Source organism: Solenopsis invicta, chromosome 6 (assembly GCF_016802725.1).
Source record: "Solenopsis invicta isolate M01_SB chromosome 6, UNIL_Sinv_3.0, whole genome shotgun sequence".
Taxonomy (NCBI): domain Eukaryota; kingdom Metazoa; phylum Arthropoda; class Insecta; order Hymenoptera; family Formicidae; genus Solenopsis; species Solenopsis invicta.
Window position 1 is genome coordinate 6,693,180 of NC_052669.1, and position 13,898 is coordinate 6,707,077.

Sequence of the window (13,898 nt, forward strand, 5' to 3'; positions counted from 1 at the left end):
AATTTTATAAACTGTTAATTTTATTTAGGGTTGAGCATTTATGCATCACTAGTAAATGTACTAGTGATGTATAAATAATTTATTACTTGTATACAATGTAAACAATATTATGTGTCATCTATGTAAACAATAATTCATGAATCCTAGAAGATTCAGATTTAATAAAAATAATAAAAATTATATGTACATATATTCCATTTTTATTTTTAAAATATTTTTATTTTTTTTTGTATTATCTAATTTATAATAATCTACATTGCTTGTATTGTCTACATGAAAAAGATTCGTGTAAATATAAACGATATGTAAATAATTCAGGGAGATGTAAGCTTGAAATTGATGGCACAACCCAAACTCTATTATCATATTTTAGTTCTGTGTAAAATTCGAGCATAAATCTCTTATTAGATTAAAGTTTGTTTTTTATTTCTTTATAAAATCGTGTTTTGTAATATTTATTTGTAAATTAAATGAGAAAGTAGTATTAAAAAGAGATCGTCTAAATGTAATCCGTTTTCTAATATTAGTAATTTATATCAGGATTGTGTATTTATGCGTAAAATATAAATAATCTGCATTACACATATATAATATGAACCGTTTAGACGTAATCTTGAAATTTACGTACAACTCTGATTTATATCTAATAAACTGCAGTTTCATTTTTTATTTCCTATATTTGCAACTTTTTTCAGAAACAATCATGTTGATACACTCTTAATCAAATACGGTTGTATTTAAGATGTGCAGAATATAAAATTCATGAAAAAATATAAACATATGAAGAAAATTGGTAACCATATACGTCTCAATAAAAAAAACATCTAGAAAAAAAGAATATTTAATGTTTTTAGAAATATAAATTTCATTGTTCAATTAACTAACAATCATCTACATTTTTCTTTTTCTGTTTAATTACATACAGAAATTTCATACATAACAATCTTATAGTCAATTTGATAAGAAAAAATTTGAAAACAATCATAAAAAAGGAAAAGAATTTACTTTTACAATTTTTTCATTTACATAAAAAAAACTTTTTGATTAATTCACGATTTTGATCAGTAAATGCTATATAGATTCGAAGGAATATGCGAGATTATACATTGCTTTCTAAAATAACATTACTCATCATTATACACTGTTATTGCACTATATAATTGTTAGCTTTTTCACAATTCCTCCTTTCTAATTATCTTCTCTGTACAAAAGCATAAAATTTCAACGAATACATCGGCAGCGTAATGAAATCATTTTGGGATGATCAATGATTGATCTACATACCCAAAATAGTATTTCGAATGGATTAATATGTTTCATTTGTACAAGTTAGAAATATAAATTACGAATTTTTACAGTTAATATAAGGTTGCGCATAATAATTTGCAATCGTCGATTTATATATATATACATACATACATACATATATACATACATATATACATACATACATATATACATATATGTATGTATATATATGTATATATGTATACACACTTTCTGCGTCATACAACGTAAACGGGTCAACAGTCCTCAATATTTAATTACTTCACAAGATTGGGCGCAATAACCATAAATTATAATTATACAATTAATAATTTACGATCGTATGTTAACGCGAATTAGTGTTTTACACAAATTTCGTATGCGCAACGCGTACATTGCGAAGCTAACCTTCAATAATAAATATATTTTGAGGTACTGAAAAGAGAAGTCTCTTTTAGCATGTGTGACATAGGCCGCAAAGTAGTATTAGCTTAGCATACAAGATCTCATTAGGCACGTTACACGTACTTTCAAGTTCCGAACAGTTTTGACGCAACGCAAAACGCGAAATATATTTTACACATGAAAATGAATTTGTACATTTCACATGACATGTCAAATATTCGATACTTTCACACGCTGAAATTGTTTTATGTGACTTGCATGAACAAAAATAGTATAAATGATCCTTTATATAATTATTTATGACTATTCTATTTTCAAATATAGAACAGTCTTTGCTTACACATTCCAGCTTCAATACGGTGAAACGTATCAAAATCGTGTCTTTCCAAGTTTGATACGTTTTATATAAATATAAAAAAAAATTTTACACAAGATGTTCTAAAATCTTTCGTGTTTATCTTTGAAATTTTATATCTTTAGCGTGAAAAAAAAAGTTTTTTTTTTTTAATGAAAAATAAAGAAATCAGAAACTTTATATACGGATCTTTCTCTATATACAATATATACACATCATTTATCTTCTACAATCAATCATTCATTCCTTGCGTACGCTCATTCATACTCTCTTTCTCTCTCTTATATTTATAACTTTAATCATCAGTCTTCAGGCTGCAGTCTGTCAACAATTCTATTGTCACTAAGGGCATATTTACAAGAAGTAGGAAGTTATTTGTTTAACTAGAAGAAGAGTCGGTTTTTTTTCATAATTACATCAAACACTACACGATCTTGATGCTGACGTTATCAACGTGTAGTTTTGACAATGTCTTTTTAACGCGGAGAGCAGTTAAGCGAACTGGTGGATTCGGATGCCAGCATTCCGACATCATTTTGCTTAATGCATATAGAACCTGTGAAGAGAAAAGAGCAATTCATTATTCGATCTATGAAATTGACCGAGATAGTCAAATTGGAAATTTATTTTTCTTAGAAAAGAGTTCTTACCGAATCGTTATCCCATCTCGTAGGAATAACTGGACGCAATCGTTTTACGCAAACTACCAGACGCATATCCTCAAAGTCTGGATCGTTTGGTACGACGTCGTGATAAGGCAAGGCGTAAGGTTCCACCATGGAATTCTTACCACCTGTGACACACCTTCTACATGCTTCCCAGAACACGAGACCGACGGAATACATATCTGCCATTTTGAATGCGTCAAAGGAGGATGTATTCAAGGTCTCGTCCAACACTTCTGGTGCCATGTAACGCCGTGTGCCCACTCGAGTATTTGGTGCAATGTCAATTTCTCCGCTCTCACTGTAAAAAGATAAATTTCTCGTTCTCAATTTACACTTCAGGAAAGATACTAATGGCGAAAGATAAATCTTTAAACATAAAATGCCTATACCTGATGTAGCGAACGGCTAACCCAAAGTCAGCTATGGCACATTCCCCATTCCTCTTAACTAGAATGTTTCTGCTTTTAATATCTCTGTGAGCTATCGCAGGTTTCCCTTGCGTTCCAAAAATCTCGGTGTGCAAGTGCGCGATGCCAGACGCGATGGACGAACAAATCGCCAGCAGAGCTTGATGATCTAGCACAGTTGTTTGCAAGTAATCGTGCAATGAACCTCTCTCATGATAATCTGTGATCAACAGCATCTGCGTCCAAGAGCCAGTTCCTTTGATATCAGCGGCAATAAAGCCCAGGATATTGTCATGTCTCATGAGAACGGTTTGATAGATTTCCGTTTCTCTGAACCAAGACGCCTCCTCTAATGTGAAGAAAACCTTTACCGCCACTTTTTCGCCCCCTCGCCATCTAGCCAGCCATACTTCGCCATAACGTCCCTTTCCCACGCACTGCGACATGGCTAATTGTTTCGCGATCGTCTGTTGTACCAAGAGCGGCAATCCCGAGCCCGATCCGCTGCTCTGATCTATAAAATCCCTGAGTGTTCCCTGCGACGGTACCAAGCACGGATCTCGCTCTTTCTTGCGACAGTTACGGTACATGATTCCTAGCGCTATCGAGGTAATGACGAAAATCGCTGACAGTGCTACCGCCAAGATGATGACCGGCGCTCCCGAGGCGATGACCATCGGATTGGTATCCGCAGTAGGACGGGACTTGTAAGTTATGTCGGGAAATTGGTCTTTGTTGCACAAGGCCGTATTGTTACAGCACGTTATGCTCTTCTCTCGCAGGTGAGGAACTTGATTTCCTTTGCATTGCATGAAGCCTCCTTCGGCGGGCGGTAAACAACCGAACGACCATTCGGGAACGTACTCTTTGCTGTCGGGATCCCATACTTCCTCCACCGCACTGAAACATTGACCTCCAGCTCGCAGCTCGCAGGTCCCATTTTGCCTGCCGTCCGGGCAATGTCCATCGCAATAGCAAATGATGCCCAACACTGTAAGAAGACACATCGAAAGTATTATTAGGCACCGCCGATGTGAATGAATCAATATACGTAGTATACGTAGAAGAAATACGCAAGGCTCTAATATTAATCTTATCCAGTCATTCAAACACATTTTATTTTTAGATCTCGCATGTAATTCTTCTGCATGAGATTAATACTTGTTTATAAGCAAGCCAAGCGTGGCAAAGCGGTAGATGCGTCGCTATGAAATTAGGTGAACGATGCGTTGCGCGAGGTACGGTAAGTAGTGACTTGATGATAATCGACATGAGAAGAGAGGCGAGACTAGGCGCGGAATTGAGCGGATTCGAGAGGTTGTTTGACAAGTCATGAGATGTGTCGCGTAGGCGAACGACCGTCGTCGCGTCCCACGGAGAGGCGTATATCACCACAAAGAGAAAGGGAGTGGTGGGTGCGTCCCGACTCGGGAATCAGGGATATATCTTTCATAAGCGTCTCCGCAAGTTGATATAAACCATCGAGGACAAGTAATTTTGGCGTTACATGAATATCCTATATTGAAAAATGTTATCCGTATTAATCAAGGTTAAGTTAATATATTTTTCAAACTAAATTAAGTTAAAGTTAATGAATTATAAAATTAATTTGATTACGTTAAAAGTTACATGATCAAAAAACAAAACGCAATTAAAAGTTACGTTAAGCTTAAATTAAGTTAAATTAAAAGTCAATTTTGAAAAAAATGTTTAATTGATATCAAATTAAACTTCAATTAGAAATCATAATTTTTTAAAAGATTACTCAAAACAATTATAATGTGGAACACATTAAGCAAATTTTTAATATTTTCTTTATAAATTAAGTTTACATGAAACAACAAGAAATATTGTTTTTTTTTATTTATAAATATTTGTCCTATAAGAAAAAATAATATTTAAATTAAATTAACGGTTCTTGTATTAAATAAATATATATTTCATTAGTACTGTTCGAATAAATATTTATTAAAATTTAATTTTTCCCTCATTATACAGAAGGTAGCCGAAAAGCAACGTATGTACAGAATGTTAGTATAAAAATTTCTATTAAAAAAATAAAAGTAAAATTTCTTTCAGATCGATAATTCTTATTGAAAATAATTTCAAGTCGCGCCATTTGTCAATATTCAATCAAGCTTAAAATTCGACGATCCATTTATCAAAGCTCAATTATGATTTGCAGTGACGTGAGACGTCCAAAATTAGATGTGACTCCGAATTGAATCTGACAGACCGCGAAACCGCAGAAACTGCAACGAGAGCATCCGCCTCCGTCACGGTGGCCGATAACGGGGAATTCGATGCAAACACGGTGTCACGTTTCTAACGAGTATGCGAGCGACGCGACGAGACGCGGCACGACGCGGCACGACGCGGCGCGACGCGACGACCGCCGCCGCCGCAAAAGGAGAAAGAGGAAGAAAGCCCCAGAGACACGCGCGCGGAGGCTACGCGCTTATCTACCGCCGCGGAATTACTCTCTCGCGCGGTGTCTATTTTACGGTGACCGCTCTATTTATAACCGACGAATATCTGGATGACGGATTCGATTCTTCGCGCGTTCTGCGTCCGTTCCTCAGCGCTCCCCCCCCTCTCTCTTCCCCCCTCCACCCCCGCGAAAAGAGTCTTTCAATTTTAGCATTCATCCCCGGTGTAATTCAACTTCAAATCGGTCGATGAGGCTAGTATTGAAAGCAGTATCGGGGGATTTGGATAAAGCGAAACGCGAGACCGAAATAGCGATAATCCGTTAAATGGAATTTAACGGAATTATCTGGATATCCGAGTCCTAGCGCGAAGTCTACGTCCCGGGTCGAATTACACGATAATCCCGGTTCAACTTGGTGGAATTCGACCCGCTAGTTGCAGGATACCGTGACCGTGCTTTTTAATAGGCGCGAGCGTAAACAAGGTATAAAACGCGAAAGCAACGAACTCTCGAGTGTCTCGACGCGCGAGACTCGTTTATCCTTGCGTATCTGGAAACGAAACGTAAATAGCCTCGCAGAAAGTATTTTTCCACAATCAACAGCATTCTGATGTCAACGCGCACGATCGGATACTATTGTCGTAGTGGCGGCTGGGCGATTAATGACCGCGGGGCACGGGGATTGCACGCGTAGATCTGGAAAAAGAATCGCCCTAGGCAATATACCTTTACACCGCGATATCGATCTCGACCTTATCCGGATAGAGACAGCGACGGATTTAGAATCCCTAGACGGCATTTACGGTATTATGACAGCTTTACGAGGAAATCGCCGAGGCACATTTACCTAATTATTTTTACTTGAAACTGTTTAATAATTTTTTTTTTTTTTACACAATCAGAGCAGAATTTTGGCGCTAAAATAATGTTTCTCGGGTGATTTTACATAAAATTTCCGATTCTTTCGAACTGTGTTCTGTTACTTTCGGTTTCAAACATGGTTGTTAGATTGAATCAGAAAAATGATGTCACATTATATTAAATTGATAAGTCAATTTAATGCTAAATCGCTTCTTTAGGATTTCCCATCTCGGGAAGAATGAACAATTTGTTACGAAAAATATTATCCCTCGACCAGGGTACCTTGAATCTCGATCTTCCTACATTGGATGTTACTTCAGCACCAAGATGATCCTGCTATGATCGTGCATAGGCAGTGTTGTGCTTATTAAAATTTTCAACTTGATTAAATTTCTTCAATTTCTGCATATTTACGTATTTAAGGTTACATATCTAAATATATACTTAAAGTGTATGCATTTTATGTAAAGTATTTGTGTTAAATATACTTGACCTGAAGAAATTCAAGTTGGAAAATTTAGTCAATTCAATTTTTCTCGGTATAAGATAAAGATGAGTAATATACATTGTGATAATGAAGATAAAGACAAGATAAAGCTTTTTTTTTTATTTAGACGATTATTTAAATTTTTATATAAATTTTACATAGATAACAGCAGACATTGTACATAAACATATCTCTTTTGTATTATATGTATACAAAGCGCGATCTCGATTCAATTATTAATTATAATAAATTTTTAATTTCTTTATTTTGAGAAAAAAAGTATTTTTTTTTTAAATAAACATTTAGAAAATTTTTTTAGGACTCCATAAGGGCTCCTTAAAGTCCCAATCAGACTGTGCTTTGGAGACTCACACTCGCAAATTGACTATTACAATTTAATCAATCAACTTTAATCTTAATCCATTTTGCTCCGATTGGTTGAATTCTAATCTCCAATACATAGTCTGACGACACGAGCTTTAGAGGTTGAGAATTACAAATTGGAGATCAGAATTCAATCAATCGGAACAAAACGGATCAGCATTCAATTGATCGAATCCGAATCTTCAGCGCGCAACTCTCGATCTTCCACGCGTACTCTAACACTTCAACGAAGTTCGAGTGCCCGAACGAGCGTTTATCGGTTCGACCGTCACTACGACGAGAAAAGCCGTAATGAGCCGTTTAGAAAACTGTCGTACACACGCGACAGTGTGTTTGTGCGTACACGAGAGCTCGTGCGATCGGCTGAGAGGCGGTAACGCGCGTATCTGCTTTCGTGCAGCTTTCGCGACGCAATCGGCGCCCGTAATCGCACGAAGGTTTCAATGAATCGCGCGCGAGGCGACGTGCCAGCTAGCTGCGGATTTTATCAGCGTGGCAAAGAGCAGTATCAGCGATAGCCCCGCGCGCGTCTACGAATCGCGAGATTCGCCGGCGCGACTCTTAGAAACGCGGCGCAGCTATTTCGAAACTCCAACTCTTCTCTCCCTGTTTTTTTCTTTCTTTTTTTTTAAATTAGATTAATAACGACGCGCAATATTCCAGGCTGTAGTACAATGCGACAACGAAGGTAATCAGACGGGGAAAGGTGCGGATCCCAGGGAACGTTTGCCTCGCTAGCCTCGGAAAACAACCGATAACGAGACGAAGAGTTGCTTAAAGACAGGCGTTAAGGTGACTGTAGCTTATCGGAGATAATAAATGAAATTGTGTGGTTTCTACCAATTTAAGTGAGTGGAAAAACCAGTTGCGCAAATATTGGACGTAGGCTAACTTTACGAGAGCCGATTTCGGTTTGCACAAGAGAACGTTGATTCGCGTCGGGTGTGAAAGTTACTCCTTATCTCTCTCCCTTATCGCATTATCAATATTTAGAGTCGGTCAATAGAAGGTATACGTGATTATGGGGGATAGTGTATTTCCGCCTGATAGCCGTTAAAGTACCACCGATAAAGCGATTTTGTCAGTTAATAAAAAGAGGATCTTTAATCTTATCGTGTCTTCATATAATTCCGTAATATTGATCTCACAGGTTTTTTTTCTTTTAATTATCGCGACGTGAACTTTTAATTTATTTCCGCACCGGACGGGTCGATTACAATTGATCAGACATAATTGAAATGCTGAAAATGGACGACATTAATGTTGGAAGCGCGCGCCTAGGAAATTTAATACCCGCGTCGCGATGCAAATAATATCGTCGAGAAAAGCGGTCGGGGACTCGCGGATGGATTCACGCGCGTGCACGCGTAACCGTGATACCACCGAGATCGTAATTTTCGTGGAAAGACAATCAGCCACGTGTGTAATACTACACCGTAAACGTGAGACGAGACGTGATTCCGAGCCGGACTTCCCCGGCGGATCGAAGAGAGACGCGATCGTCCTCGGAGCAAGTCGCGTTTCGCAGCATTCATCTCGAACGGATACTCGGAGCGAGCTATACGAGTACATAAAAAAAATTAACTTGATTAAATTTCTACAATTCGAGTATTTATATTTTGAGTTAACATACACAGTAAAAAGTAAAATGTTCCAAAAAGGCCACTCTAAATTTTATGTTAAAATAACTCAAAAGTTAAGTTAAAATAATTTTAAATAAGAGTTATTTTAACTTAACTTTTGAGTTATTTTAACATAAAATTTAGAGTGGACCTTCTGGGACATTTCATTGGGAGCCAAAGAAATTTAACTTAAAATACAAAAGTATTTGAATAAATTTAATCAAGTTGAACAATTTAGTCAAGCTAACAATTTTTTTTCCGCTGTGTACAAATCGAGAGCAAACAAAAAATCAAACAACCTTCGAGCCATAAAAGAATTGTGCTCAAATCTTATACAGATATTCAAAATAAGAACGATCTATGAAATTTTTAGTACTTAGAGATTTACATCCTTAAACAGCTATTTACTTGTTTCTAAGAAGGGAAGAATAATTGAAGCTACTGGTACGTAGAAAAACGTAAGCAGCCAGTAAGAGAATCTGCCAATCACAGTCGAAACGTAAGGTAGTAACGTAAATAGCAGCAAATAAAAAAAAAAAATGATTGATTTTCTTACTGCTCAAGTTTTTCTATATGCTACGAGCCCAAGAGGAAACGGAGTTCATTAAATCACAGTTAACTACAAGTAAAATCCGTTCGCAGGAACAATCCGCGTAAATAATCGTCAACACGTCTATTCGCCAGCGTTTTCGTTGTTTTCGCGTATAAAAATGTTTTCGCGCGCGTCCACAGCCTCGAACTCTGGACCCACCGAACGTGACGCTTTTTATTCCGGATTTTAAATTATCGAGAATCTCATTAATCATCCTTTTCACCGAGACCTACTACTTTGTTATTCAGATCAAGCGAGTGAGCGGGCGTACGTGCGTGCGTGCGTGCGTGCGTGTTTTTTCTTTCTCTCTCTCTCTTTTTCGTATTTCGACAAATAATCCCGAGGCTACGAATGTCGATGTCGATACAGCGGTCGATACGCTTCCGGGACTTGAAAGAGAGTTCGTTGCATTACGAGCAAAGCAACGTTACGAAACGAGCATATTTTTATTATCCCGGATACGACTCTGCGCGCTCGCATTGAGAAAGACCGCCTTTTTATTCGCCTTATTCATCGTACGCACGATGTGCAAGCGCAATGTCCTTGCATATGCCCCGCAGAAAAAATCGCACGCCGTACGTCATACACGGCGCGCGCGCGCGCGCAAGAGAGAGAGAGAGAGAGAGAGAGGAGAAAGGGAGAGCGCGCGCGCGGATTCGAGTCGAGCCGCGCGCGTTTTCAGCGCGAAATTATGCGTTTGGCGTACGCGCGTATTCCGGTGGGGAAAAGGGGCAGAGGGCCGCGACGAGTGTCGCGCCCCGCTGAAACGACGCCGACGTTTATAATCCTTTTGATGTATTTCGAGCCCTACACGCGCACGGCCGCTGCTGAGGCAACGTAAACAATCTCTTTATTTTCTACGGGCAGACAAATGCCGTCGCGACACCGCGCCGTCCTCTCGCGTAGCATTTTTAGCGTCAAAAGACATGCAATTATCGCGTTGCTCTCGACTGCTAAACCGATGACGATCGGAGTTCGACATCAATGACCGTGAGAGATTGGAGCCAGCGATAATTGAGAGCCGGTCGTTTTAGAAAATTATTACTCTGAACTTGTTGCTTCTCGGAAAGCGCGAGGAACACTCGGTAGCTGTACGGTAATACTGCAGAAGCCATTCATCGCTGTTATTCTGTACTATCATCCTTGTAATAATTTTTTCGAATGTAATGGGGTCGTAAGTGGCTTAGGGCGACTCCATTCAAACTCGGATTAACTTAATCGGCGATTAACTCAAGCAATATCTACACTCTATTTGTTGTAACATGGATAAAATAATTTTTCATCACTAAACACATGCAAAGAATTCAGTTAGGAGTAATGAATTGTGCAGCTGGAAATTTTGCAGTAAACAATTCTGCAAAATTGAATGATTTCTCTGGAGATTTGAAGACCCAAGAGAAATTTCAAATTTTGATTTATTCTGCTTCAAATTCGGACACGAATAAAAAAAGTGATAAACGCTACGGGTCCAACAATTGTGATATCGTATTTTGAAATGTTAGAAGAGTGTACCAGAATATATTTCAATTCTTTTTAGAGCCTAAAAATCTTTTTAGAAACACCATCAGTAATCCCGTTGAATAAGAAGTGAAAAAAAAGTTGGACTGTAAAGAGCTAATCAAAATTCAATTATACTTAGTCACCTTTATTTTTAAATAAATGTATATAGATATTACTTAAGTACATAATTTTGTATTTTTTCATACTTTTTACATTTTATTAATGATTTTACAAAAAAAGCTATAATGAAAAAATAGTTGTTAACATGGCTAACTCAATTAAATTTTTTTTTTAGTTCAAATATTTATGTTTTTGACTTAAATACATAAATATTTGAACTGAAGGAATTTAATAAAGTTGCAAAATTTAGTTAATAACTTTTTCTCAGTGCAATATTATTGAACTTAATTGTTTCCTCACATGAAAAAAATTTGATTATCTTGAATATAAAAAATAATCTAACAATAAATATTTTCTAGAGCTGCAAGAAAAAAATTACTTGATTAAAAATCATTTCTCATTTTATTTACATAAAATTTCAATTAAAAAATGTTAATTTGACTGCAAATAAATAAGTTATTAGAATCCACAGACATACATACATCGAGTAAATAATTTTTTCTGCCAAGTAAAATGTTTTTTGTTTCAAGATATCATCTCTCAATACATCTCTCAGTACATAATAAATAATTAATAATAGATACATAAATCGCATTATTAGATAAAATATATTTCATCAGAAATTTATATTAAACATTAAAATAAAAAACTTTATTTCATATATGATCTATATTATTTTTTCTAGACAGAAATTTTGTTTACTACCTATATATTCAACAGTAATTAGGTTGTTAATTAAAAGTGCTGTCAAGTGCAAACGCTTTCAACGATTCGATTCAAGTGGAATAAAAAAGAAAAACAAAAATTGCACATGTCGCAACGTCGGACAACCTTCGGTTGGCAGCAGTCGGTGGTAAAAAAAAGCAACAGAGAAAAATAACTTTCAACAATACGACTGTAGCCAGATACTATCTAGAGCGAATGATCGAACTTTTCTTTCATCATCGTCGGGCGTATGTGGCAAACACATCGGTCAAGCGCGGTCGCTGCGCAGATTGAGAAAAGAAGGTATTGGAAAAATAAACGACGGTCATACGGTCGCATTGCGTTTCAAAGGGTTAAAGTCTGGTGTCGACGCCGTCGTAACGGCGGCGTCATCCCTCACCGATACGGAATCGCACGCGGAGGCGACGAGCGAGCGGAGCGAGCGGAGCGATCGGGTCCAGCGTCGCGTCGGAGGCTGATCCCTCGGTGTGAACCGAGACGCGCGAAGAGAGCGGAGGAGAGAAAGAGGGAAGGAAAGGAAGAAAAGTGGAAAAGAGGAGACTGTCTCGCGGCATTCTCGGCCGTACCGACGAGCGGCGGCGAGAGAGAATTCTCGGCACCGCTGATATTTCAGTCTCTAACAGTCGGAACAGCTAACCTCTCATCTTCGTCTCCCTCTCCTTTTTCCCCTCCTCGTCTCTCCCCGTCCCGACGCGCACAGACGTAAAAAAGCGACGACCGCGTGCCATGTCGACCGATGTAGGAATTCCGTCGGGGAAAATGCGTCTGCGAGAGAACGCACTCGCGTGGAAAACGAGCCCGTGCACCGCGAGTTACGAGGAAGCGGTCGGAAGTGTCACACTGTCGGAGGGAATGTCGATCGCCACCGCCGCATCGACGGCGATTCCTCGTATCTAGGGGTGTTTCCTCGAAACCGTGCGGTAAAAGGCGTTGCGATACGATCGAGGGCGCGCCGGGTGATGCGAGGGCGATTCGTCGATCGGTCTCGTCGCGTTTGCACTTTTGCAGCGATCAGGGAGAGAAAGAGAGAATTATTCGCACGAAGATGAAGGACGGAGAAGAAAAGAGAGGAGACGAACGGCGATCGGGTTAAACATCTGTGCGGCAGAAGGCGAACGTCGGGGACCGGGGGCGATCGTTGTTCCTCGCATCACGTCGAGCGAGCGAGCGAGCGAGCGAGCGAGCGAGTAAACGAGCGGTCCGCCGCATCCGATCGATCCTCTCTCGTGCGCGCAGCCCGCTAACGGCGGGACGCAACACACAACATTCGTTCGCACACTTTGCCTTCTCCGCTGCTGCCTTCTCAGCGGCAGCGGGCAGCATCTCGCGCGCGTACACACAAACACATACACACACGTACACACGCATGCACGTACGTAACTATACACGGTGCATGTGCAAGCCCGTAAGCAACGAAACGCGTATACGTACGCGCGCACGCATGATGCCGCGACACGCGGATCATGAACAACACGTAGCGTGTATTATCTCGCGCACGGACGGCTGTACTCACCGCCGAGGCATCTCGCGGCGAGCACTCCCAGGCCGAGCCACAGACCGTATTTACATCCGCCCGTACTAGCGGAGAGCGCAGCCATTTTCTACACTCGGGAGCACATACTTCACTGTGACGTAGGGCGCTCCGCGTCGAGCCGCAAGGCGCAGGCCGACTCGCCTCGGCCGTTTCCGCCGCCGATCGGTGGGAGGCCGCTTCGTGCGTCTTCGGCGCCGCCGACGGAAAGCGACGATCGACGGCACGACGGCGAGCGAGATGAACGACGCTGCAGGCGCGGGGAGAGGATCAGGGCTCAGGTCTGTGTCGTCATTGCCGAGGCACCCCTTCCTTCGCCTCCGCTGCCAGAGAGTTTATCTGATCTTGGCGGCGTGATAAAACACAAAACCGAGAGACGCAATGAAACGAAGTGACGAGAGGTCTTCGGTATTAAGTCGGATTACGCGATTCTTCGCGCGTTGCCAGTGTTACGATGATGCGAAATGATTTTCAATAATAAATTCAAAATCGTAGCCTTAATCTTATGATAGAAAAGTATGACATTCGACGTTAAAGATTAGT

The 13,898-nt window shown here is 39.6% G+C and overlaps 1 protein-coding gene across 3 annotated transcripts; it reads right to left on the reverse strand.

Annotated features, from left to right (window-relative positions):
* Window positions 1–639: 639 nt before the first annotated feature.
* On the reverse strand, window positions 640–13,553 carry LOC105194209 (bone morphogenetic protein receptor type-1B). Of its 3 annotated transcripts, none has more exons than XM_011159015.3 (4): window positions 13,338–13,553; window positions 3,084–4,092; window positions 2,677–2,992; window positions 640–2,582 (listed from the first exon to the last, which is right to left on the reverse strand). In XM_011159015.3, the coding sequence occupies exons 1-4, from the start codon at window positions 13,420–13,422 to the stop codon at window positions 2,451–2,453; spliced, it is 1,542 nt and encodes a 513-aa protein (XP_011157317.1). In that variant the 5' UTR covers window positions 13,423–13,553; the 3' UTR covers window positions 640–2,450. The 3 variants fall into 3 exon arrangements, with proteins under 3 accessions (XP_011157317.1, XP_039306410.1, XP_039306409.1); XM_039450476.1 differs by lacking the exon at window positions 13,338–13,553 and adding an exon at window positions 13,256–13,304; XM_039450475.1 differs by lacking the exon at window positions 13,338–13,553 and adding an exon at window positions 8,700–8,907.
* Between the last annotated feature and the right edge of the window lie 345 nt (window positions 13,554–13,898).

Excerpts from the sequence above, each read along its gene's own strand:
- LOC105194209 (XM_039450475.1), bottom strand. The coding sequence starts at position 8,799 with ATGAATGCTGCGAAACGCGACTTGCTCCGAGGACGATCGCGTCTCTCT. Across the intron at positions 4,093-8,699 it reads CGTCTCGTCTCACGTTTACG|TGTTGGGCATCATTTGCTAT; the intron begins GTGTAGTATTAC and ends GTCTTCTTACAG. Across the intron at positions 2,993-3,083 it reads TTAGCCGTTCGCTACATCAG|TGAGAGCGGAGAAATTGACA; the intron begins GTATAGGCATTT and ends ATCTTTTTACAG.